The sequence below is a fragment of the Lygodium microphyllum genome, chromosome 18, assembly GCF_053477565.2.
Source record: "Lygodium microphyllum isolate KBCC chromosome 18, Lygodium_microphyllum_v1.1.10, whole genome shotgun sequence".
Classification (NCBI taxonomy): domain Eukaryota; kingdom Viridiplantae; phylum Streptophyta; class Polypodiopsida; order Schizaeales; family Lygodiaceae; genus Lygodium; species Lygodium microphyllum.
Window position 1 is genome coordinate 79,489,113 of NC_141152.1, and position 27,837 is coordinate 79,516,949.

A 27,837-nucleotide genomic window follows, 5' to 3' on the forward strand; every position below is an offset into this window, starting at 1 on the left:
TGTGCAAAGTGTATGCATTAGTTGGGAATAGAATAAATTAGAATGGTGGGAAATGGGAAAAAGAGCCTAGGCTACGGTAGGCCATGTAAAAGAGGGAAAAGGGGATGACCGCCCAAAAAGGATTTAGGGCTTTGTATATAAAGTTGAAAAGTGAATGAGAAGCTCATTCTTTGGTGTGTGGCAAAAAGAGTCTTCTTCTTCCTCTCTTCTTCTCTTCTTCTTGCTTGTTTGTGCTCTTGAGAGAGGGAGTGTGAGAGTGTGAGGGAGTGAGTGTGTGTGAGAGTGAGGGATCAAGAGGGTCAAGCTCTCCACCATCTCCTCTTCTCTTCTCTTCTCTTCTCTTGCGCGCGCGGCTATGGAGGATGGAGCTTGGAGATAGAGGAGGCTTGAGGATGCTTGAGCTAGCATCAAGAATCGTAGAGCTACTAAAGTGCAAGGGAGAGGAGGGTACTCGATCAAGCATCAAGGTAAGCTCACTACACTCGTAGGATCGACGGCGCGTCGGCTAGGTGAGAGATAGCCATTAGAGCTCGCTTGGAACGCTTGAAACAATAAGCGGTTTGAGGGTCTTGGCGGTTGAGCGAAAGCTCCCACATGGAGTTCTTGTGAGCTTTCGATATGCGAACAAGAACAGTGATACTATGATCCTAAGACAAGGAGGAGAGATTCGCAAAGTAGAAGTCAAGTTGAGCCCCAAGATGGTGGAAAGAGCTTTAGGACTGGTCAACAAGCCCGAGAGTGGAAGAGGAATTAGAGACCCCAAGACTTCAGTAGGTTTCTCATGAAACCTTGGCTATCTTGAATGATATATGGAGATAAGCATCACATTAGAGCAATAAAAGGCACCTCTTCTTTTAAAGCATCAAGCAAAATCTCCTTTGCTAGAGTACAATGATACTTTCATTACTAGGGAGAGTGGTGGTTGCTAGTCAAATTTTTCCAGCAACTATTTGGTATATTACTTCTTATTTTGCCTTTTCTATGTCATATATTTGGCCAAGTGAAGAACTCATTGGGAACCTTATTTTTTCGCCCAACCAAGGCAAACATATACTTAGAATGTTGTCATTCAACCTAGGTCCAAAGGTTGTTTCAAATAATTGACTTAGATTGTTTAAATTGAGCCTTAATATTGAAACGTTTTCTTAAGGATATTCTTTTGAGCACAACACCTAGAAAAACAAATGCATCATAGTATAGTTGGATCTTTCAACAAATTAGTTCCAAAGTTCTTGGGAAGGGACTCAAAGTCGTATTTGCAACTATCATTATGCAAGCCTACAGATTTGTATAGTCTAGCCTACACTAGCTAACCCCAACCACAATTGCAAGGAAGATGAGGTAGCCTCTGTTCTTTGACCACATTTTGAGAATATACACCAATAATATCCTAAGATAGAGGACTCATCTCGATTGGGGAAATTCTCCACACAAGTTGCTTCCATATTATGAGAGTGATCTTATATTTAGTATCTACCATGTGAGGCTTAAATATAAAGACGTCAAGGCCTTAAGGGTCCCATCACTACAATAGAGACTATGACTAAGGAACTATCTTAGACTTACAAGTTGCAACCAATAGTATTCACTTTTATGGTGAAGGACAAACTAGTGAGAGAACTTTGATCGTGCAAAGTTCACACGTTGCTTCTAAAACTACATCAAAGTAGTGACTCACTTTGATATGAGAGGGTGTTTTGATCTAGGTCCAATTATTTTCATAATCAATAAATAATGACACTAGGTTAATTAGACAAGACCTTACAAAGATTATGATCAAACCCAAGGAACTAGATATGGAGAGACTTGTTTCTTAGCAAACCTTGAAACATGCCCTTCTTTGGATACACCACCAAGTTGGAAAGGGGGATTCAATTGAGAGATCAAAGCTATGTCACCTACTACCCACCATTGATTTACATGGGGTATTTATTCACCTTTATTGGCTAATCTTTTGAGCAGATTCAAATATAGCTTTTTGGTCTTCCTATAGTTAGCAACACATAGGAGTATGGCAATTGGCAACGACTCAACAAGGGTAGATTCCCTACACCTTGTGTAGGATGTGAAGAGAGAGAGGAGACTAAAAGACACTACCTATGGAATTACCCTAGGGTCCAAGAGGTTTGGAGGCCTCAAGATGGTCTTCCATGGTACAATTGAGCCTATGATAGTGACATGGGGCATAGTAGGTTGGGTCACAATCAAAGGCCCACCATACATATACAAGGATTTTCAAAGGTATGGGTCTTTTCTCATGCTTATCAACACTTGAGCCTGACTCTGTTAGTTGTCGTGTATCATGTACAATCATTTCTTACGTGTGATCCTTAGTCTGAGACAAGAACATTAGAAACTCTAACATTATGTGTGTATCATTTTGTGTCTTAGATGTTGAGGGTTAAAGGTTGCCTATGCCTAACCACCTATATTTATCTTGTGTTTATTGCCTACATACATGTACACTACGGGTGGTGGCCATCCATCACTATCACTTTATTCTTTATTCCTTACAATGACAATAAATAAGGGAAGGTAGTTCACACATTGCGACTGTTGGAGTTCCCACAAATGATATAACTCTCTTCTTGCTACAACCTCCATAACTCTTACTTATTGCTTTCATTTTTACTCTCATTATTGCTCACACTTTCCACCTTCCAACTAATATCAGAGTGGGCATTCGAGGAGCTTCATCCACATTCACTTCAGTCAAGATGAGCTTCACTCATCATAACTTTCATAGCATCCTTCATCCATTTGAGGTAAAGTAAGCTTCCCCTCCATCGTGGCTTATTCCAAGCTTATTACAAGGCTTACAAAGGACCTCCGAAGCATTTCGAAGTGCTATTTGTGCTCCATAGCAACCAGCATACCCTGCAAGACAACTCACATTGTTGGCACATGTTTGGGCAGCACCTCCTTCAACCATTGCTTGGCTCTTGGCACTTGGGAAAACCTTTGCCACTTGTTCTTGGGTACTTTGGCTTGGTTTTGAGCATCATTTGAAGTGAGTAAGGTTATCCATTGATTCACAATTTAGAGAAAACCTTCTATTCACTATTTGGGGCGACATGCAATGCTCCATTGATGCTTATGTGAAGATAATTTGATGCCCAAATGATGTATTGATGCTTGGGAAAGCTTGTTAGATCAATTAGATCTTTTTTAGCTCAACATTTGGAAGGTTTCTTATTGTTATACCCTGTGGGCAGCAAGCATACACAGTGAATGCTTATGTATTTGATACCTACATGCTCTCTAGGGATGTCTATTGGTTGTGTATGTCTGCCATTGATTACATGTATGAGTTACACTCTCATTGAAATTTGAGCTTTGATCTTGAGCTTTGCATAAAATTTGTAGTGACTCTTTGCTTCAGTGATTTCCCACTTATAAGCTTGGTTACCTATTGGATGTATATGCTCCCCAATGTGCACTCAATATATCTTGGATCCTCGAATGCTTTGAGATTTATTGTATTGACCTTGGTTTGCTCATTGGGTACTCTAGTTTGCCTCTAGTGGGAGTACTTAGGCATTTTATTTGCAGAGCTTCGACTTTTGGGTTAATGGAAGACTCTTAATGCATACACTGTCTTTGCAGACATTGATGACTATGGGCTAATTTTGATTTAATTTGATACCCACTACTTACTCATGTCAAGTGAGTTGTTAGTGGTGGATACACACTATGTTTATGAGCTTTGTTGTTCATACGTAGTGAATTCACTTGTAGTTTTTTAGATTTCTCTATTACTTGAGAGATCTCTCATACACAATCAGTTTCTGTACAAGGTTACCTTATTGATTGGGATGCATCTATGTACGTGGCATACCTTGGCTCTCTAACAATACTTAGTACCTAGAGGTTTATGCTCATTCTTGTACACTACTAGTTGCATTTTCAGCCTAGTTGCTACCCAGACTTCCTTGGTAGTAAAAGCTTTGTATTTTTTGTCTTTTGCCTACAATTGCATGCTCTTTTATTGCAATTTTATGAACAACAATACTAAAATTTAGTTTTGAGTCATTTTGTGAACAATCGTACATTGTATTGCACCTCGCCTCTTGCATTCAATTTTGGGTTGATTATGGAACTAATTTATTGTTATTACAGCATCCATTCACTCTTTGCTTTGCAATCATAATGGCATCTGTTTCAAGTGCTTTCAAGGATAGTGCCATTTTTAACATAGACAAGTTGGATGGCAATAAATTCAATATTGGAAGAATAGCAAGTTTTGGTTTAAAATAAGTAAATTAGACCATTGAAGACTAAAGGGATAAATCCCGAAGAGTATGATGTAGAGGTTTGAGCTAATCTTGCTGAGTTATGAAAACTCGCTATTATTTTGTCTTTGTCAAAGTAGGTTTACTTTAATGTCATTGAGGCTAAGGTGATGATGGGGAGTCATGGGAACAAATATGTAATCTTCATAATAAGAAAAGCCTTGCTTCACAATTGTATTGGGTTAAGAAACTCATGGATCTTCGTATAAAGGAAGACACTACTATGTCTTCTCATTTAAATGAGTTTCATTCCATTTCCAACCAACTTACTTTGAAGGGAATTACCTTTAAGAAAAATGTTGGTACTATGTTCTTGATTATCACTCCCCCCGAGTCTTGGGATACTTTCTCAACTATGGTAAGTGCTAATGGTCCTACATATGGTTTTGAGCTCAAAGATATAACGGATGCCTTACTTACTAAGGAAGTAAATAAAATGAATATTGATGGAGCCCGCATCTCTTGAACACCCACTGTTAGAGGCCATAATGATGGTAGATATGGTAATGGCCATCGTGGCAAAGTTACATAACAAGGCAAGTCAAAGTCTACATCTCTTGGTGGGCAAGGTCACAATAAATCCCATAGTCTCAGATCATTTCTTATATGCCATTATTGCAAGCAGCAAGGCCATATTTGGTCACATTGCCATAAAATGGACAAGATAGGTGAGATGAAGTCAAGGAAAAAGTGCATGATAATACTAAGACTTCGAATGATCGTAGCATCACAAAGTCTATTATCAAGATTGAGAAGATAAATGCATTTGAGTACAATTTTAATAAGTACATTCTAGCTACTTCTTCACATGATGTCCAGTTGACTGATACTTGATCTTCTTTCTGCCAATGTCAATTGCTTGATTCAAGGACTTCCTTTAATGTGACCTCGCATCATGCTTGGTTCTATATCTATTCTCTGAGATTGAAAGATGTTCATGTTTGTGACATTGTTGGCATATATAATATTCATCTACATTTTGCTACTAGTACTTCATTTGTGTTGGATGATATATGCCATCTGTCAACTTTGACCAAAAGCCTTATCTCTACAAGACAATTAGATTATGCTAGATATCAAATTTTATTTGGTGATTTTGCATGGAAAATCACTTGTGGCAACCTCATTTGGCTAGAGATGCCAAGACATGTAGTCTTATCTCTTACTTATATATAGCACTACTTATCATACTTTGACTATGACTAACCTTTCACATGTATCTCTTTGAGCATCATTATCTTAGATACATGTCCCTAAAGGGAATGAACTCGTTTATAATATCTCCCACACCTAGACTTTTCATATTTTGATTTAATGTGATCATTATTTATATAGCAAGCAAACTTGTAACTCGCATAAAGTCTAGCTCTATATGCACAGGTGAGCCTTTGCCTTTCGTTCATTCGCATGTTTGTGATCCCATACCCTATCAATCCTTCAGTTGTGCAAAATATTATGTTATATTGATTGATAATTATTTGCATAAATTCATTCGCATGTCTGTGGTCCCACACCCTATCAATCCTTTAGTAGTGCAAAATATTATGTTATATTCATTGATAATTATTTGCATAAATTAGATGAGTCTTTGCCTTTTGTTCATTCGCATGTCCTATCAATCCTTCACTTGTGTAAAATATTACATTCTATTTACTGATAATTATTGCATAAATTCTAGACCTATCTCATAAAGTAAAAGTCAAAATTTTTATCCACTTTTCATCAATTTCTTGTGTCGAAACATAGGCTCAAATGCCCAATATCTAACAATGGGGATAAATATATCTCATGTGCTTTTAGGCAGTTTTATGATGAAACATGTATTAAGTATGAATTGACCGTCCCTTACACCCTATCCCAAAATGGTGTTGTCGTGCATGAATAGGACTATTCAAGAAAGAGTACACAATATGCTTAATCATACAAACCTACCACACACATTTTGGGTTGAGACAATTACCACTACCATTCACTTGATTAATAGATCCTCATATACTACTCTTAGTAGTAGAGTTATAGAGGAGGTATAATCTGGTAAACCTCCTTCATATATCCATTTGCGAGTATTTGGATATGAGAGATTCTCCTATATTCCTAGAGACAAAACATAACAAGTTGGATTCAAAGTCCATCAAATGAATCTTTCTTGGATATGGTGATGCAAATGCGACTCGTGGTAGTAAAGTTTCCCATATGCATCCATAGTGAGTGACTTGATGCATAGCATGATAGCCACTAGAAGTAACATAGCATTTATAGTGGAAGTTATAGCTCATTAAGCACTCGGCAAACAACATTGAGACACCATGAAGGGTATCATAAGATACCTTAAGAGCCCTATATAAACTTGTGTGTTTGCTATGGTAGCCAAGACACTGGAATCATGGGTTACACAGTCTTAAATCATACAAAACATGCAAATAGTAGAAAGTCCACCTCTGACTATGTCTTCACCTTTCTTGGAGGTGCTATTTCTTAGATATCTAGGATACAAAAATGCATTACCTTATCTATTATTGAGGCCAAGTACATTGCAACCATTGAGGCTTGCAAGGAGACCCTATGGTTAAATCGCTTAATTACAAACCTTGATATCATAGATATAACTCTTGCATTGCATTCAAACTCTTATGAGTATCATCCATTTGACATGTAATCCAATCTTTGATACGAAGACCAAACATATTGAGGTCTATTATCACTTTATCAAAAAGGTGGTTCGAGACAAACAAATTGAGCCTGTCAAGATCTCTACAAATGAGAATCCTACTGATCTACTTACTAAAAGTCTCCTAGTGCAACATTATACCTTTCTTGGAAAAATGATGGATGTAGGATGAGATGGTGTTTATTATTCATCCCATCGTACTTATATGTACACATTGTACTTCATCACTTTTTTCTCGTTTCCTCCTCACTCAAAAATTCGCATTTAAGTGGACAATTATTGATTATTAAAGACTACCTATGCTTAGCCGCCCTTATTTATCTTATACTTACTACCACACACTTGTAGACTACAAGTGACAACCACCCATTATTGTCACTTCATTCTTTATTTTTTACTATGACAATAGAATAAAGGAAGGCAAGTCACACACTATGATTGTTGGAGCTCCAACATATGGTATTGTTATCTTCTTGCTCCAATCTCCACAACTTACTTGTTGCTTCTGCTTGTGCTCTCAATCATGCTCACCCATTCCACCTTTCATTAGACACTTCCAGTGGAGGTGATACTAATGCATTTCATTTTCAGTACGGTGACCACTTTGGTCAATTCGGCCAGGCGTACTTGGGCACCCACTTCTTGGTCCTGGCTAATCTTATGCCAGTTGTAGCCTCAACTTGCCTATTTATAGGCAGCCTTCCCCTTCACTTCATTCATCCATCAAATCATATTTCCAGCCAGCCTCCATTGTCATCTCCTCCTGCTTCTATCTGGCACCCAGCTGTGTGTTGGGACTGACAGGGATCAGCCATTGTATCCGTTCACTCTCAGTTAGATTGTTCCTTTATTCTCTATGTTCCTTCTGCTCTCTATTCTATCTCTTAGTCAGAGTTTGCTTTCCTTTCTGCTGCGCACTCTCACACATGCCCATGTCAACCATCTTGCAGACAGAATGGATTGAGGGGCTGATTGTCATTATCATCACTTTGTTTATTAGGACTGCAAGATGTAGTCATGCAGTTGATTTGCAAGGCATATTGCAAACTCTCTCCAAGATCTAGAGAAAGATGTAGCCATGCAGTTGATTTGCAAGGCATTTCTATTGACCCAATAGTGACGGTTTACATCAATGAAGAGAAACTGATGGAATGGCAGCTCTATTGATTGTCCCATGTTTGCAGACTAGCACAAAAGTTGGACAAAACATGGCACTCATTAACATCATTGCATTGCCTCCAGACATTCTCGCCTTTCAACACTTTACTAAAGCTATATAGACCCTAGAATATCAACACCCCTTGAATGAAGAAGACTTGCACACATTCTTTGAGCCGTGCACCTCTCAGGTCAGCTTGCAATGTGAATGATGCTGCCTATCTACAAGCACATCCGAAGTCTCCCTTTGCAAACTGCAACTGCACCTTTGACTCTGCAACATCAAGAAGCACATGCCTTGCCTTTCACCAAAGTCTGAAGCTAAAATCATGCAAAAAAAGAAAGAATGGAAGAGAGAGCTAAAAGACTCCATAAGAAAGCTGATACACTATGAAAGAGTAACACGTAAATCAAACCAGATAAGCCATAATACAAGTCAATCCATTAGGGCTAACAAGGCAATGCTTCATTGACATACATGGCATATCATAGGACACAAGGTACCCTACATCTACACTCTTAACAAACGAGGTACCCCACATCTACTCTCTTACAAAACCCATAGGACTACTTCCAATGTCGATGAACTTGAACACAAAAAACACAATAAGCCAATAAATTCCTTATTACATCAAAAGAAAAGTTAAAAGTACAAATGCAAGTACAACACTAGAGGAACTGAGTGTTCCTGCTATCTTTAGAGTTTATATTACATAGGTAAGGGTGGTGCAACTGATTTCTAGTATACAAGTGGAGAATGGAGTCCGAAAAAGTAACCAAGATATCTAACTGCAGCTCCAATACCAGCCAGCTTGCACAATCACTGCTCTTTGAGCCTTTTTGGGCTTATCAGTGATTGAAGCGTGAACGCTGCAGCTAGGTATTTTCCCCACAAACAACAGGAACCAGACTTTTACCTGCATAACCAAACCACACCATCTTAATGATCAAAAGAACATATTACTGTTAAAATCAGATATCATCTCAGAACACACCATCCAAGCATTTCTAAGACCCAATACCTATTCAAGTAAAGAAAGAGTTCATGCCCCAAGACATAAGTCATATACATGACTGGTAGTCTCTCTTCCAGACCGTTTTAAACCCTCAAAGCTCCTCCTGCTTCCTAAAAACTCATATCTTCTAACAGGAACATGCGCTGACTTTATGGCTTCTTTATCGGCATACACAGACCTCAGTTTGTCTGCATGCTTGGAATCTGTGTAAAGAGCCACTTCAATTTCACCTGGTGTCATATATTCCTGCAATAACACTATCAAAATTAAACACAGCCTGCACACTCTGAAAAAGCAAGCAGGAACTGCACCAACCTGGTAAAAGGCCCAGATATATTCCAGAATTTGTTGTCGACAGAAACCCTTTTCACTGAAAAAACTTCTGGAAGTGGGACCAATTTCAGCAAATCGATCGATCGGGAAAAGCACCGTCAAAAAAGGTGCCTTCAAAACCACCTCCTCCTTTTCACTGTAACAATATTAATGAATTTGACCAAGCATAGAATGTACTAAAATGGCACTCCACAGAACAAGGACCAAGGTACACCATATGGCTTTCAGTTCTGACATTCAATAAAAATCTCTAAGCACACAATGAGGGAACCTGAAGTGAGCAACAGAAGCCCTACAATTACTGGTTATTACCTCTCATTTAGTGGTCTTGTATAAATTACATCCTCTGGGATATTACTCAGTCTTTGAAAATCTTCAACATCTTCATGAGATTTAAGATGATCTCGTGTAGTCAGTAGCTGATTCTCAGCTCCAAGCAAAGTACCATTGGAGCTCTCTTCATAGACATGTGCTGCAGATGGTGGCTCAGTAATTGACCAGCATATTGATTCAAGAAGTATGCTGGGAGTGATTGGCCTGGGCAAAGCACGACAAGGCTACAATAATAATCTTGTCAAATGCAGTACCATGAAGCAATTCATTCAGATTTTATTGAGAAAGAAAGCACATAGCCATTACTTGCATACGAGGACCACGACGCCTCCTTACAGAAGCTTTGGCAGCAATTGCTTTATCCTCTCTTTCCTGAACTTGAGAATCCAGATTTCGATCCGTAGCAGGTGCACAAAGGGCAGGGAAAGTCCTTTCCTGATTATCTCTAGTACTCTGCTCATATGACATATCCAAATATTCATCTCAGAGCAGTCAGAAGAAAACGCATGCCAGTGTGTTTAACAAAACATTTCATACTACCTCCAAAACATGATTGTTCTGAGCTGCACCAAGCACTATTGAAACATGCCTAGCCAAGTCAACTGATAACTGGACCAGGCGTTGAAGTTGCCTCTCTCTGATAGACTTCATCACCCAAAAAGGCTGAACAAAGAATGAAGTTAGTATGACGATTTCAGCTGAGCATCTAGTATGAACACTGAAGACAAGGTAAGAATATGACTTACCGTCACCAGATTCACGTTGAAACCAAGATATTTCAACATTAGCCCACCCTCGCACACTATATGTGTGGCCTCAGAACCAATGAACCAGTAATCAACAAAAGTTGCACCTTCTTTTGCTACAGCTTCCACCACCTGTACAGAAATGCTGCCAGTGATCAGCCTTTTGGAAACTGTTTACTGCACTAGTTGATGTAATGCACTGTTCAAAATCTGGAACCAGAAACATCTCGGAGCAAAGAATTGGCAGCTCAAGAAAAGCCTCAGCTAGCTACAACACAACGTAACGCTTTTATTTAAAACCAAATCAAACTTCATGTAGAATTGACAGTTCCCACCGATCCAGAGCCATTACCTTCTTATGCAACTCAGTTCTGGAGTCCAAATCAACAAAGAAGCACATTCCTGAAAAAAGTCCCCCATGCTTTACGAAGTCTTTTCGAAAAGGGACGGATGAAGTGTGTACATCAAGGCTTAACATTCTGGATTCTTGCTGAGGGATTATAGGCAGGCATGAATGCTCTCCGTTAGAGATCCTCATTACATGAGTTAGCTCCTCGATCGGTGCCCCCACGTTGACAAAACTCTTCACGTTGTAAAGGGATTCATCGAGCCTTTCTGGAAAAAGAAATTCAGTAACATTCAACATACGAGAATCACAATTGAAATTGTTGAGCTGCAGTAACAGGGGGGAGAGTGTACATTTCCTCATTTTTCAAAGCCAATATGTTTGGGATATGGGTTACTTGTTGTTAAGCTGAACAGGTGCGTTTCAGTTTAAACCTCACTCATTTTAAACAGCCCCAAGCTACAAAGATTCCATGTCCCATGACCAGTTTCAATGTCCCATGAGCAAACACCCAAACTTTGGTTAGATCCACATCTATAACTAGAAGGCCTGCTGAAACCAGCATTTCTTCTCGGATAGGGTGGTAATAACCTAATCAAGCACTAACTACAGCAAGATTAAAATTCACATTAACTGAAAATACAAATTTACCACTTAATCTTGGACAATGGACAGCTTATTGGCCCCAAAACTAGCACCCCTTGTGGTATTTCCTTATCTTTTATTGCAATCTAGATGAAATACACTAAGATTCCCTGAATCTCTTTCACTCTCCAACTGGCTCTTGCTGTGACAAATGACCAACAAGCCTCCAAGTATAGCTGAGCACTTATTAGCCTTTAAATTGGCAATCAATTAATGCCAAGTTCCTAGTGGCACCACCAAGTTATGGCTAAAAAAGGGATCTACGTCAATATTTAACACTTGCTACCTATTAAACACTACTTATTACAACCTTTGCCTTTGGCATCAATTGATATCTCAAGGTCCAAGGTCCCACATTGTGAAACAACTAACCTAGACCTCACATAAGCAAGACACATATGCACATTTGATTAGCTCTTAATTTCACGTCCTCAATGACAATTCTTACCTATGCTCACACTGATCGTGATGCCTAGCTTCATCCAACACTGATCCAGACAATCCCAAATTTGTGTTTTGCTACTGATGGTGTACTTTCGAAGGTTGTCAACTATGTTTTAAGATCCATCAAAATACAATCTCTAGCTCATACTCTCTACCACAATCCTAGAGACACGAGAGTTCAAGGTTTTGTACTCACCTTGCGTAGTGTGCTTGTTGCATTGTGTTGTATTTATTCATTATTCTTTATTCAGCTTCTATGTTCATTGTCTCTAAGTTACACTAACCCTACTTAAGTTCTTTTATCACTCTATGCTTTGTCTTACGATTGTATTTGTTATCTATAGACAAGTATTTCTTTACATGGTATCAATGCTAGGTACTCTCTAAAGAAACCTAGGCCCTCAATTGGAAAGCTCATTGTCAAAAACAAAAACTATTTGAGGGAAGATGACTTTCACACCACTTCACTCTCCAATACATCCTATGCTGAGAACCAAGCAAGAGTGGACTTCATAGCTTGTCCAATGTTGAGATAGCTGCAATTGGGCTTCTGTGTAGAGATGTAGGTTGAGAGAGAGAAGAGATAGAGACACACGATTTGTGGTACTAAAGTGTGTACCTCAATAATGATTTTAGATAGGTATATGTACTATGTACAACTTGACCCCTTATGGGCGGACACGGGCACTGTTCTTTATCCCAACAACCTCCCCCCTAAAGGCAATGTGCCCAAAGGTAGAGGAAAAGAATCACTTAACTCTAAGTATGTACAAAGCTGAAGAGACTATACCTATCCAATACCCATCATCTACCAGCAATGGGCAAACCTCTCTATTGGAAGACCTTTCATGAGAAGGTCTGCAGGGTTATCATAAGTGTACACCTTGACCAGCTCAATGCTCTTGCTGCCAAGTATCTCTATGATGAAACAATACTTCACCTGAATGCAGTTTGTCTTTGCATGAAAGAGAGGGTTCTGTGCTAACATGATAGCACTCTGACTATCACAATGGAGAATAGGAACCTTAGTAATCCCAAGCTCAGCAACCAAACGTGACAGCCATAAGGCTTCTTTGCATGCCTCAATGGCAGCCACATACTCTACCTCCGTAGTAGACACTGTAACACACTTCTGCAACCTAGATATCCAAGAGACAGAGATACTTGACCAGCTCAATGCTCTTGCTGCCAAGTATCTCTATGATGAAACAATACTTGACCAGTATGCAGTTTGTCTTTGCATGAAAGAGAGGGTTCTGTGCTAACATGATAGCACTCTGACTATCACAGTGGAGAATAGGAACCTTAGTAATCCCAAGCTCAGCAACCAAACGTGACAGCCATAAGGCTTCTTTGCATGCCTCAATGGCAGCCACATACTCTACCTCCGTAGTAGACACTGTAACACACTTCTGCAGCCTAGATATCCAAGAGACAGATCCCCCTGTGAAGTTAAACACATACCCTGTGGTGGACTTCTTGCAGTAAAGCCAACAACAGATATCTTCTGCTTACCAAAGCAGATGCACAAATCCTTTGTGCCCTTGAGGTATCTTATAATACATTTCACTGCTTCCCAATGCTTCTTGCCAGGGTTTGCCATGTACCTACTAACCACTCCCACTGCAAAGGCAATGTCTGGATGTGTAGCAACCATAGCATACATCAAATTGCCAACGGCTGAAGCATACGGAATCTTGGCCATTTCAGCCTTTTCATCATCACATGTAGGGTTATTCTCTCGCTGAGTTTCACATATCGAGGCAATGGAACTCCGATTGCTTTCCCCCCCCCCTTCCATATTGAAACGCTGCAATATCTTGGATACATACTCTTGCTGAGATAGAAAGAGTAACCCCTTCGATCTATCTCTAAGTATCTGCATCCCAAGAATGTGATTGGCATCACCAAGATCCTTCATGTCAAAGTTGCCATGAAGACTTTGCTTCATTGAATCCAAAGCATGAGTATCCCTACCATCAACATGTCAAAGCTCATGTCCCTCACGTCGCAAGGTGCCCCCCCCCCCCCAGTCATGTCAGTTCACGCCCGCTCAAATCGGTCGCGCCATCATCAACACCCGCTACGACAATTTGTCCCCCCCCCCGACAGTTCGCCTCCCATCGGCTCGCGATAGCCCGCCCCGACGGCTCGCGACAGCCCGCCCCACCTATCCGTCCTTCCCCCCGCCCCCAACGGACTCGGCCGCCCAGTCTCCACCCGCAACCCGCAATTCCACCCCTGCCATTCCACTACTTCAACGGACCCGCCATTCCACTGCTCCAACGGACTCGGCCGCCATACCCACCCCCCGCCCCCCTGCCGGTGCACTGCCTTCGTCCACGACCTTGGTTCAGTCCGCGGGGTCCAACACCCCCCCCCCCCCAAACTGCCAAAAACAGCAACTTTCCCCCCCACCCTCCAATTGCTTCCTCTCTTGCAACAACTCTTCCCCCTCAGGTAGCACTGCGACGTGATTGGTAGTTTTCTCAGAAGGGTCGCACAACGGAAACCTCTGGTCAGACGCCGACACACTCTGAGAGTGCCTCCCAGTCAAACACCTTGCATATCATCCTCTCTAAGGAGCAACTCTTAGCCATCCGAGCTAAGGGGTTGAAGCTAAAGGAAACAGTGATTTATGGTCAGGTAGTAGGACATTCCCCAGCCAGGGCCCAACTTCCGGACTGGCTTCACTCCACGCTGCGCATTGTCACAGCGCAGATTGTGGAGGTGGTCCTAATGGGCCAAGGGATTTTCATGGTCAGGCTCAGTTCAGTAGACGCAGCTCACGAGTTGCTTGCCAGTTCACCATTTGCGTCCACAAAGGGGGTCATATACATGGTCCCTTGGTACACTGGCTTTACTGTGGAGGCATTTGCACTCCACAACACGTTTCTTCGGCACCCGATCACCCTTCTTTTCCCCGGCCTAGTGATAGAGTATCGCCAGTTGGTGGAAGACTTTGGACGGCTCTTCGGCACTATCCTTCCCGCGTCCTTCGCAGATGCAGTGACAGCTGCAAGAGTCCCAAAGATATGGGTGGCAGTGAAAGAGGTCAAGAATATACCACAATTCCTAGAGATTGAGGCAAGCGGACACTTCTTTAGGCAGTAGGTCATTGTGACGAGGCAGCCAAGGCAGTGCCTGCGCTGCTACGACTTTGGGCATCATGCAGCAGTTTGCACGCGATTCAGAGCCAAGGTGGCTCCACTGACAGGCCCGCAGGTGGATGCTAATGGCTTCACACGAGTCCAGAGACGACAAAGAGAGAGACGGCAAGGGGAGGCGCAACCAGCGTCTCAGAACTAGCCTTGACAGTAGGAAGCAGGTGTGCAAGTGACGCCCCCTCAGGAGAGCACTTCACAGCCCCCCTTTGCTTGCCCCACCCGGCAGGACCGTAGCCCCCCACATCCACCACCCGCGCCACAAACTACCTCTCCTGAGTTCCCACAGCCCCCCATTTCCAGGGCCGCCAGCCCCCCCACACCCGCCATGTACCTCCGTCCATCCCACCATCCCTCGATCATCCTCCCCCCCACCACCCCCCCTACCGAGCACCCCCCCTGATCTGCACATGGTTCACGTGATCCCCCCCCGACCGACCCCCCTTCTCCCACAGAAGGTGATGAGCCACACACGCCTACATCCTCCTCACACCAGCAGTCTTCCCTCTCCCATACAGCCACCAGCTCATCCACCCCTACCGCCCGTCACACTTTCCCGAGACAGGCACACTTGTTGCCACAGGAGTTCTTCCGTAGTGGCCCATGGTCCTGATTAGAGTTGCGAAGCGCGGAGAGTTCCCACTATCTCTAAAGAGGGGGATCTTCATGGTTCGTAAGTCAAGGAGGGGCAAGGTCCATCTACTAGCACCACTGGATGGACCAAACTACGTCTTTTTTCTTTAGTCCTCTCACTCAGGGAAGTGGACGACGACACAAATAGAGGAAGAGTTGAAGAGTCGGGTGACAGACCACACCTCCCAATGGATGGGAGAAGAAGGACTAGCATTGTTTGCACAGCAATGGCCTGGTTGCGCGATGGATATTAACTGGTGGACTGGTGCCGAGATCCCTCACTTGAGCATTATTTTTCGAGCCCCTCCACAGTGGAGAGCTCCGAGGGATGTGATCGAGTGGCCCCTGGCATAGGCGGCCTGTTTCTACCAGTGCACAGAGTCCCGACTTTCAACATGGCTAATAGATGCATTGATAGTACCACCTGGAACATCTATCACCCCTATGGTCCGTCCGAGGGCCACCATGGGGGATTGGAGTTGACCGTCCAAACCGGCAGCAAAGCGTACTTGCATGCCTCATAACTTCTCTTCATCAACAGCCTCCACACCGAACAGATACCTGTTCAGTTAGTCACAGGTTTCCCCATGAGTTTACACATTGCATCCTGGAATGCGAATAGCCTCCACTACAATGGGCACGTGGTTCCAAGAAGATGATTGTTTAGCAAGAGCTGCAACCTGCCCTTGCCGGACGGATAGACATCTTACTTCTACAGGAGCACAAGCTCACCCCCACCCAGGCCCAACGGGTAGGGAAGGTACTCCCAGGCAGCTCGCACACTTACTGGGAGCACGCCATAGGTGCCCACGGCAAGAGTGGAGGCGTATGCACCTCTAATGGTCCGAGTCTTACCGCTTGTGTACGAGACCACAGGATGATAGTGGTAGGGAGGGTTCTATAGATCTGATTGGATATTGGGGTTAATGTCTATGCCCCTACGGAGGTTAGGGCACGCAGCAGGTTCTGGGTGGAGATTGTGGATGGACTCCCAAAGGTGGACTCCTGGATTGTTGGAGGAGACTTCAACAACCTGGAGGCTTTGGAGGACCAACAGGGCAAAGAGAGAAACTACCAAGGCATGGCCAAGGAGGAGCAGGAGGCATGGGAGGTCTTTCTACAGGCAGTAGGAGCACGTGATGCCTGGAGAGACCCTGCCTTCCACAGGAGGGAGAGGTCGTTGGACCTCTCTTGGGGATACAAGCAGCTAAGTGGAGTCCTGCTGGAGCGGTTAGACAGGTTTTACGCGGAAGAGTCGGGAGACTCTCGGGGAGGCCAAATTGGACAGTTGGCGGGCACCACGTTGTCCGATCATTGCCTGGTTCTCCTGACACTAGATCCCCCAGCATCTGCCCTAGATACACAATCTTGTCAGATCCCTGACTCGATCTATAGGAGGAAAGAGGTGACCAGACAGATAGAGCAGATTTGGACCAGAGGGTGGGGCACGAGGGACCAGATCGCAGAGGAGGTTGCAGAGGTCCTAGCTGAATCGAGCAAAATCTACCAAGAGGCAGGCATGCAGGCCAGGCAACAGAGCTGGGAGAAGGAGAGAGCACTCCGGCAAGACCTTGCAGCCACGAAGAGATTATTACAGGAGGCACCAGAGGATCCCACTCTCCACGCACAGGAGGTACACGCAAGAGCAGCCATTGCTGGCCTAGAGGACAGGCGCTCAAAGTTTTCTTTCTGCACCTCGGCAGCTTTCTGGGCGCGGAAGGGGGACACAATGTGCAAGGAGTTTTTCCAAGTGCACCACCCTCACACCTTAGGAGAGCAGATACACAGCCTCCGAGATCAGTATGGGAAGACCCATTCTAGCCCAGATGAGGTGATGGAGATCGCCACCGACTACTACAAACGCCTCTTCCAGCAAGAGACAACCTCAGCTAGAGGACAGCGATGTAGACAGCAAATCTGGGATAACATCCCGTCCCTCGTCACAGAGATGGGTCACTCCCTCCTAGCCCCCTTCACAGAGAAGGAGAGGAGACTTTCCATACATAGGACAAGCAGAAATGCCTGAGAGACGCAGAGATTGTTACAGGAGGCACCAAGGGATCCCACTCTCCACGCACGGGAGGTGTGCACGCGAGCAGCCATTGCTGGCCTAGAGGACAAGCGCTCAGAGTCCTCATTCCGCACCTCAACAGCTTACTGGGCACGAAAGGGGGACACGATGAGGATAGCAAATACATAGCCTTGGAGATTAGTATGGAAGAACTTGTTCTAGCCCAAACGAGGTGATGGAGATCGCCACCGACTACTACAAACGCCTCTTCCAGTAGGAGACAGCCTCAACTAGAGGACAACAATGTAGACAGCATATCTAAATCCCATCCCTCGTCACAAAGGAGATGGGACGCTCCCTCCTAGCCCCCTTCACAGAGAAGGAACTAGAGAAGGCTTTCCATACACAGGACGGGCAGAAATGCCTGGGCGAGGATGGCCTCTCTAAGGCTTTCTTCACTACCTTATGGGAAGTGGTAAAGGACCCCCTACTAATGGCCTTTTGAGGAGATTTTCACTTCAGGACAGATGCCAAGGAGTCTTTCGGCAGGCTTTATCAGTCTTCTCCCCAAAGGAGAAGACCGGTTGGAGCTTCCCCAGTGGAGACCGATCACCTTATTATTAGTGGCCTATAAGGCGCTCGCAAAGATGATTGGTAGGCGACTACGTCCCGTGCTTCCAGACATCATCCATGACATAGACACGCTTTGCCCAGGATAGGAGCATCCTAGACAATGTATTCACCTTCTTTGAGGCGACACAGTAGGCCCAGCACAATGGGAAAAGATTGGTCATACTACTCTTGGATTTCGAGAAAGCTTATGACAGGGTGGATTGGGATTTCCTAGAGGGCACCATGGTGAGGTTGGGTTTCCCCCAGGCTTGGATTTGCGGGGTCTCCGCACTTTAAAGATCGGCCACCAGCAAGGTTCTCATAGGTGGTAGGCGAGGGGAGGAGTTTCGGCTGGAGAGATCGGTCCAACAGGGCTGCCCCCTGGCCCCGTACCTGTTCCTTCTCTTTGCAGAGGCGATGTCTCACTTCCTCAGGTCACGTGTGAGCGGATTACGTGGCCTTTGACTTCCAGTGAGAGAGGAGACCGAGTTGTTATGCAGATGATACAGCACTCTACATAGAGAACGACGAGTTGATGCTGGAGAGAGTGAGGCTGGCTCTTGGGGTATTCTAATCTACAACGGGAGCAAAAATCAACTGGCGAAAGTCGGTTCGTTTCCTCACAGACCCGGACTCTAGCACAAAGTGGGGCGTCCACCTGGGATTTAGATAGGTGAGCAGAGGGCAGACCGTCCAGTACCTAGGGTTCTAGGTGGGACTCAACATCACTCCCGCCCAGCAGTTTCTTACAGTCCTCGATTCTATTCGGAGTAAGCTAACCTACTGGAGCACGGCTCACCTCTCACTAGCCGACCGAGCCCTGGTGGTTAACCAGATCCTCCTAGCGACGGCCTAGTACATCGCCTCATGTTGGAGCTTCTCCTCATCCTACGTAATGCAGCTTCGCCGCCTAGTGTGGAATTTCCTTTCATCCGGATCAGACGGCTCCAGGGATTCCAAGGCCAAGGTGGCGTGGGCGACCATCATACGGGATGAGGAGGTCCTGCAGCAAGTATTAGGCTGCCAGCAAAGAGTGGAGCTGAGGAGAAAGGAGACAGACGCACCAATACCTCAAGAGTGGCTTGCTCCTCCGATACGAGAGCCGATAGAGCCCGTGGAGGTATGGGCCGCTAGGTTTTCACCAGCAGGCATCCCCCTATAGGTGGCAAGAAGAGTGGGTGGCGCTCCACTTGGGACCTTTTTCATCGTGCAGGAGGGGGGGCGTATGGCTCTTGACAAAGGGCAGCAGGATGAGGGGATAGCTGTCATTTCATGGAAGAGGATCCGAGTGATTGGCCTTCAGGGGAAGATATGGCAACTAGACCCTTTGGTCTTTTGGCAAGATCTCAAGGAGTGGCGCCTCTAGATCTAGGAAGAAAGGCCACTTGATGACCTGGAGTGGGATCCGAGAGAGTAGCTTTGGCCAGCCACTGTGGTCACCAAGAAGCCATCGAGGTTCCTGGAGTACACCGCCAAGATTGACAGACACGTACTGATGCAGGAGGATATGGATTGGGCACCGTCACGTAGCAGGGACTGGGCAGAGCACAGCATCACGGAGCCGTTTCAACGGACCTTCTGACACCGCCTATGGGACAGCTGGAGGCCGAGAAGGGTATCGTATTTTTTATGGCGGGTGGCATATGGAGGCTTGGCGGTGGGAAGCTGGCTTGCCCAGAAAACTTCGGCGAAGAACCAGAAGTGACCATCTTGTAAACCCACTTGCATGAAAGTTTTTTGTCCTTTAGGTAGCTGCACCAAGTCCCAAGTACCATTATTATCAAGTAATTCCATTCTGACAACATGGTCTTGAACCACTTCTTGCTTTCCGGACTAGTCATTGCTTCCTTGAAGCATGAAGACTCACCACAGTCAGTAGCCATTACATAATCTGGAATATACTGCGCACCAAGAACAAACCTATTTGGCTGCCTTGAAGATCGGGTTGACCTACGCAGCAAAGGTTCTGCATTTGTTGGCTGCTGGGCCTGCAAACCTGCATTTACAGGTTGCTATCCTGAAATACGGGCTCGCAATTCTGCATGTACAGGTTGCTGTCCTGAAATTCTAGCATGCTGTCCTAACAGTTCAAGCTATCCTAACTGCATGTTTTCAGGCTGAAACTATGGTGTATCATGGGCAATACCTTGCTAGTCATTTCCAGCACCATTTCCTGCATTTTCAAAAGTATTTACAGCAGATATACGCTGCTGTCCATTGGGCACAAATGGCTGTCTAAAAGGTACATCCTGTCAGAGTGCAGCGGTGCAGAAGCGTAGGACTAAGAGAGAGAAAGAAAGCAGAGAGAGAGAAGAGAGAGAAAGAGACAGTGGAAGATGAAGATCTGCTGTATAAAGTGTGCTGTATACAAAGATATGCAGATATATACACGGGCGCAGTGCGCTGGACTGCGTGTCTCCACCTCGGAGATGCAACCTGCTGTTCACCTCGAAGTCCGTTGCAGTCTGCACTGTCTCCTATCTGAAATCTGCAAACAGAGACGGAATCTGCACAAGCCACCAGTCTGTAATCTGCGAGCAGAAAAGTGTATGTAGACTGCAGAAATCTCCACTATAAATAGCCAGAAAACAGGCGCCAGAAATAGGCCTGTCGGCTGCATTAAATGCAGCCGACTGTATTGCAGTCAGTCGGACTGCCACGTGGCAGTCCAACTGGACTGTGCAGTCCGACCAGGGCGATGATCTCTAACACCCCCTCTTAGAGCCTGGGCGGGGCAGAAGCCTGAGGGATCTCGAATGTCTCCAAAGTAGAGCCTGGGAAAGTGCCTTCATAAACAAATCTGCAAGATTGTCCTCCGTCTTGCAGTACTTGACGGTAATGGTCTCATCCAGAAGCTACTCTCTGATGAAGTGGTACTGGATCTCTATGTGCTTCGTCCGGGCATGAAAAACAGGATTCCGTGCCAAGGCGATGCAACTCTCATTGTCGCATTGCAGCAAAGTAGGACAAGGCTGGGGGCAGCCAAGCTCCTCCAACAATCTCCGAAGCCACACAGACTCACATGTGGTGGAAGACGCGGCCCGAAACTCCGCCTCAGTAGACGAAAGGGCTACCGTGGGCTGCTTCTTGCTACTCCATGAGACAACACCTGCACCCAAGGTAAAACAGTAACCTGTAGTAGACCGCATGTGGTCCACATCACCGGCCCAATCCGAGTCGCTCCAACCTGCAAGAACAAGATCTGAACCACCTGTGCCTGCGGGATAATGAATCCCTAAATCAGACGTCCCCCTCAAATACCGAAGTATCCTCTGAGCAGTCTACCAATGCACCGTCTGAGGTTCACTCATAAACCCTGCCAAGAGCCCAACAGCAAAACAAAGATCAACACGAGTGTTGAGGAGCCAAATCAATGATCCAATCAACTGACGATAGCGGGAAGCATCCGCCATGGGAGAAGCTGAATGGGAAGAGGCCTTCCAGTTCGGATCCATAGGAGTAGAAAGGGTCCGACAATCCTCCATCGCAAAAGAAACCAAGCGCTCCTGTACATATCTCAGCTGAGAGATGAAGATCCCCCTCTGAGACTGATAAATCTCATGGCCCAAAAAGAAATGGAGTAGACCCAAGTCCGTCATCTCGAACGTCTGATGTAAAGCTGCCTTCATCTCTTGGACCTTCTGTGCATGATCACCTATGACAATCAAATCATCAACATACAACACAAAAAGCACACAACCATCCTCGGAAGTGTGTACATAAAGTTGCGGATCGGCCTTAGAACGCCGATATCCCAACTGTGACTGAAGGAACGAATCAATCTTCTCGTTCCATGCACGCGGAGCCTGCTTGAGGCCATACAAGGCCTTCTTCAACCTGTAGACTAGCTTTCTTCCATGGTGCGGACTGTAAAGCCTCCTTCACGGAGGTGGGCTCTCAATCCTACATAACACGGGTCATCAAACAATAGTTAGAGCAAACAAGCTCCGTAGAATGTGCCTGGTGCCTCCGTGACCGCCGCGGACCATCCTGCGGTTCCCACTCCTCAAGGACCCCCTCGATCCCTGAATCACGGAGTGTGTCACGGGCCCAACGAGGAGGAGGCCGGACCTCCCCTCGTCTCTCTCCATCAGCTGAAGACTTTGGGATATCCACCGGTGGTAACTCCTCAGGGGTGACCGGTGGAACAGTAGACTCTGTGTCAGAAATAGAATCAGAATCAAAACGCACGGGCTCCAAAGGAACTATAGGAAGAGCCCAACTCTCCCCTGGATCTCCAAGAACGGGATGCTCCTCACCCGCTGATATGGCCGAAACCTCCACAAACCGCACATCTCGACTGGTGTACACATCCCGCTTGACGGGATCATACAAACGATAGCCTTGGGAGCCAACAAAAACCTGTCTTCGAGAAGCTGCTTCAAATTTATCACGATAAGCCTTGGAAATGTGAACATAGGCACCCAAAAACCCTAAAATAAGAAACATCGGGTTTAGTCCCAAAGTAAGCCTCAAAAGGTGTCATCCCATCAACGGCCGAAGTGGGGGATCGATTAAGGATGTGGACTGCAGTAGCCACGGCCTCGGCCCACAGAAACTGAGGAGCCTCTCGGTGCTCCATCATGGTGCGCGCCATCTCGATCACACTGCGGTTTTTCCGTTCAAGAATGTCATTTTCTTGAGGAGTGTTGGTATTAGCAAACTCCTGGTGAATACCTTTATCTGCACAAAAACGAGTAAACTCATTAGAAACAAATTCACCACCCTTGTCGGATCGCAAGGTCTTCAATCTCCGGCCTGATCGGTTCTCCTCAAAGAGAAGCCAATCCTTGAAGTGGGAGAAAGCTTCTGACTTCAATGCCAAAAAATAGACCCATGTCATCCTGCTGTAGTCATCTACGATCAGCATGAAGTACGAGCTCCCGCACAAGGACTCGTTCCTCATAGGGCCACAAAGATCCGTAGATACAAGCTCCATCGGTGAAGTAGACCGCCGCGAAGCTTTGTGGGGAATAGCATCCCTATGCTGCTTCCCACGAATGCATGAGACACATGGCTGCTGGCTCACCACTATATCCGGTAACCCTCGAACAAGCTGTCCACGTGACGCCCTCCGAAGATATTCATAGTTGAGGTGACCAAACCGAGCATGCCATAACTCTGACTGTGTCTGAGAGGTAAGAAGAAGAGTAGAGAGGGCGGGGGAAGACTTCAATTTATAGATGCCGTTCTCCTCATATCCAGATGAGAGAACTTTCCTAGACCCACGATCAAGGACTCGCACCGAATCACTGTCAAACTCCACCAAAAGTCCAAGGGAACAAATCTTATGAACTGACAGAAGATGATATCCTAAACCTGGTACATGCAAGACCTCTGAGGTATGGATACCACCGCGTCCATCTGGAATAAGCTGCATCTCACCCCATCCTGCAATAGATACTGAAGAGCTATCTCCAATGAGAATCTGCCCACGCGAGGGTCGCAACTGGGCAACACAATCTGATGAAGGAGTCATGTGCCTGGAGGCACCACTGTCAACGATCCACTCTCGAGCCTGGGGAGCTGTCATCGCAGCATCAGAAGCATTCGGTGTAGAGTCCTCAATGACAGCTAGATGAAGAAATGCAGCTGATGAGGGTGCAACCACCGCTCCAGAATCCTTCGTGTCCTTCTTGTTGGTGTCCTTCTTGTCTTTGTCAGGGCAATCCTTCTTCCAATGGCCAGTCTTTCCACAAATATGGCATGTGGATTCTTTGTCCTTGTCCTTGTCCTTCTTTGACTTATTATCCCCCTTCTTCTTCTTTTGGTCCTTCCCCTTTTTCTAAGAGGCTTAACCTGTCAGTGCCTCCGACTTGGAAGCATTCTATCCCTTTAGTTGTTCCTCTTGGTCCAAGACCATAGGAACCAACTCTTCCCACCGAAGAGTGGACTCTCGCCCCAAATCAATAAGGGCGGAGTAGAAAGCACCGAATCGTGGCGGCAACTGGGACAAGAGTGTGATCGCCATGTCTTCGGAGGAAATCAGCTTCCCCGCATTCTGAACCTGCATCTGAAGCTGTCTAAGCTTGTTGATGTGCTCCCGCAACAAAGAAGACTTGTTCACGGACAAGGTCCACATCTGAACCTCCAAAGAAACCCACTTCATAAGGGTCATCTGGTTATACATCTGATCAAGCTCCAGCCATATCTCCCGAGCCACCATCAAGTGCTCGATATGAGCTATCACGGCTGTAGTACAAGATAGAAAAAGAAAGGAACGAATCCTAGCATTCAGTTTGTCCCAGTGAGACTGTGCCTTGGCCAACTCCGCACGAGCATCGAAAGAGAGTTTGGACTCATCTCTCACCGAGGGCCGGTCGATCTCCTCCTGTACAAGCTCCGCCAAATCATAGGACTCAAGGATGGCCAACATCATCACACGCCACATGTGGTAGTTGTCGCCATCGAGCTTTTGATCTGCGGGAAGAGCCAGTAAGACAGGCACCTTCCGGTCCACAATCGTCTGGAACTCCAAATCAATCTCTGTAGACATCTTTACCTGTAATGCCTTCACAAACGCAAAAGCAGCCCCCTCTGACTGTGAAAACTCAGCCTGCTAGGGCTCTTCCACATCCCAAAACTTATTCACCCACCGGAGGCGATGAAAAAGCAAAACCTGCACTTGAAAGCTGAAAACTCAAACTTCCTCCTCATCAAACAGCAGTAAATCCCCCACCTGGACTCCTTTCCCGCGCGCCCACGCTCGCTTCAGCCTTGTTCCAAGGTGCAGCCCTCCTGCCTGCCCTCAAACGCTGAAAACGCAGCCTTGTGTCGCGATAGAAACTCCTCTTCAGGTTGGTTTTGCACTCAGTCAGCCCTTTAACACTGCTCTGATACCATGTCAGAGTGCAGCGGTGCGGAAGCGTAGGACTGAGAGAGAGAGAATGCAAAGAGAGAGAAGAGAGAGAAAGAGACAGTGGAAGATAAAGATCTGTTGTATAAAGTGTGTTGTATACAAAGATATGCAGATATATACACGGGCACAGTGCGTTGGACTGTGTGTCTCCACCTCAACGATGCAACCTGCTGTTCACCTGGAAGTCCGCTGCAGTCTGCACTGTCTCCTGTCTGAAATCTGCGAACAGAGACGGAATCTACGCAAGCCACCAGTCTGTAATCTGCGAGCAAAAAAGTATATGTAGACTGCAGAAATCTCGGCTATAAATAGCCAGAAAACAGACGCCAGAAATAGGCCTGTCCGCGACTGTACTGCAGTCAGTCGGACTGCCACGTGGCAGTCCAACTGGACTGTGCAGTCCGACTAGGGTGATGATCTCTAACACATCCTCCTTGAAAACAACCCTCTTGACTTCCTCAGTCTTCTTAGGCTGCTTATGCATGCAATCTTCATGGAAGATGACGTCATTGCTGTGTACTATCTTTCTTTTCTCGAGATCCCAAAGTCTATACCCCATCTCACCCTCGTCACCGTATCCTAGGAATATGCATTTACAAGACTTTGGTTTCAGTTTGTTGCGTTCTTCTTTCCATATGTGCACAAAAGCCTTGCAGCCAAACACTTGCAAATGAGCATAAGAAGGTATCTTGCCCAACAACTTGTCCTTAGAGACTCTCCCCCCCCAAAGACCTATTCAGTGACATGTTAATCATATGAACGGCTATCATAACAGCCTTTGCCCAAAAGCCATGGAGTAGCGCTACATTAGACAACATCGTACGGACCTTATCTTGTATGGTCCAATTCATGCGCTCTGTCAACTCCATTTTGGGGTGGATTATAAGGGGCAGTGAGCTCCCTCTTTATCCCCTTGCTATCACAAAATGCCTAAAAGGCTTTGGATACATACTCCCCACAATTGTCAGAGCAAAGACACATAAGTGTCTTATCAGTCTGATTCTCAGTCAATGCCACGAATTTCCGAAACTTGTCAAGCGCTTCGTCCTTGCTACAAATAGGGTAAACCCATACCTTCCGAGTAGCATCATCGACAAATGTGACAGTATTTCTTTCCTCCTAGGGATAACCCTAGCATCTGACATGCATCGGAATATACTAACTCTAGAGGCAAAGATTTCAGTGAAAGAGACTTTTTATGAGATGCATGCGCATGCTTACCATAAACACAATGATCACAGTGCTCAAAATCAGCATAACGAAGACAAGGCAAGTAACCCAAACGAGAAAATACTTTCATTCCTATTTGACTCATGTGTCCCAACCGGCCATGCCACAAGGAAACACTTGGTTGCTCGATCACAACAACAACATGGTCACGCACACTAGATACATGGAGAGGATACAAAGTATCACTCTTTGAACCTCTGGCAATAACCCTAGATCCTCTGCAAATCTTCCATTTCCCATTGCCAAAGGTAATATGAAATCCATCATCATCCAACTATCCAATACTAATCAAGCTCTTCTTGAGCTAAGGTACATGCCTTACATTCCGAAGAGTGAAGGCAGATCCATGCTGAAACTGCAGTTGCACACTGCCAATGCCTGCAATGTAACATGCATAATTGTCCTCAAGATGGACAACACCATGTCAACCTCATGTATAGTTTGTAAACCACTCATGGTGAGGGGTGACATGAAAAGAGACACCTGAATCCAAAATCCAAATATGCATGTCATCATCTGTATCGGCTATCAAAGCATGTGCATTGAAACATAAAGAGACGAAGAGTGCATCATTCCCATTGTCGCTCTCATGGCTAACTACATTCACCTCTTTGATCTTTGCACTGCTCTTCTTAACAGGCTAACTCTCTTTCTTCTCTTCCTTGCTATCATCCATTTTCTTACCCTTCCCTTTGTCACGAGGACGTGAAAATTTTATGCTTTACTTATGTTTAATTGACATTTGATTAAAAGATTAATCAAATGTGCAATTAAAAGATGCACATGTGTTGCACATGTGAGGTGCAAGCTACTTTCTCACACTTGAAGACCGAAGGACCTTGTGAAAAAGATGAATGTCAAAGGCAAAAGTTGTAACAAGTTACACTTGTTAGATTCTAGGTGAATTTTGGTGTTAGTTTGTCCCTAGGACCATTAATTGGCCATTAAGTGTCAGTGGTGACACTAGGGACTAGGCATTAATTAATGGATTAATGCTTGTCCAAGGGTCAATTAATGCATGGGACCACTTTGGGTTGCAAATGGCCTAGCCAATTAATTTTTGGATGGGCAGGGTCAATTTTCTGGGCATGGATTAAGGGCTGCATTAATTAATTCTGAAAATTAATTCAGCCCTCCCTTCTGAAGAAGAAGTCATGTGGCAAGAAGTGCCACTGTCCACAATCCACTCATGAGACTATGGAACCATCATTGCTACATCAATGGCCATCAGAGAAACATCCTCTATCACCTCCAAATGGAGAAAGGCAGTTGATGAAGGAGCAACCACCGTCGAGCCCTTTGTAGTCTTTTCCTTCTTGGTGTCCTTCTTGTCCTTGTCAAGGCAAT

The 27,837-nt window shown here is 45.1% G+C and overlaps 1 protein-coding gene across 1 annotated transcript in view; it reads right to left on the minus strand.

The window, feature by feature from the left end:
• Positions 1-8,720: 8,720 nt before the first annotated feature.
• The window catches only part of LOC148021060 (uncharacterized), a 29,110-nt gene continuing 9,993 nt past the window's right edge, over positions 8,721-27,837 (minus strand). Inside the window, exons 5-12 of the mRNA XM_087698911.1 lie at positions 10,899-11,161; positions 10,547-10,678; positions 10,341-10,463; positions 10,107-10,253; positions 9,780-10,024; positions 9,450-9,603; positions 9,141-9,380; positions 8,721-9,035 (exon numbers count right to left, since the gene is read on the minus strand). Of these exons, the coding sequence (XP_087555037.1) occupies positions 9,162-9,380; positions 9,450-9,603; positions 9,780-10,024; positions 10,107-10,253; positions 10,341-10,463; positions 10,547-10,678; positions 10,899-11,161 (1,283 nt within the window). The 3' untranslated portion in view covers positions 8,721-9,035; positions 9,141-9,161. The remainder of the gene's footprint in view (positions 9,036-9,140; positions 9,381-9,449; positions 9,604-9,779; positions 10,025-10,106; positions 10,254-10,340; positions 10,464-10,546; positions 10,679-10,898; positions 11,162-27,837) is intronic.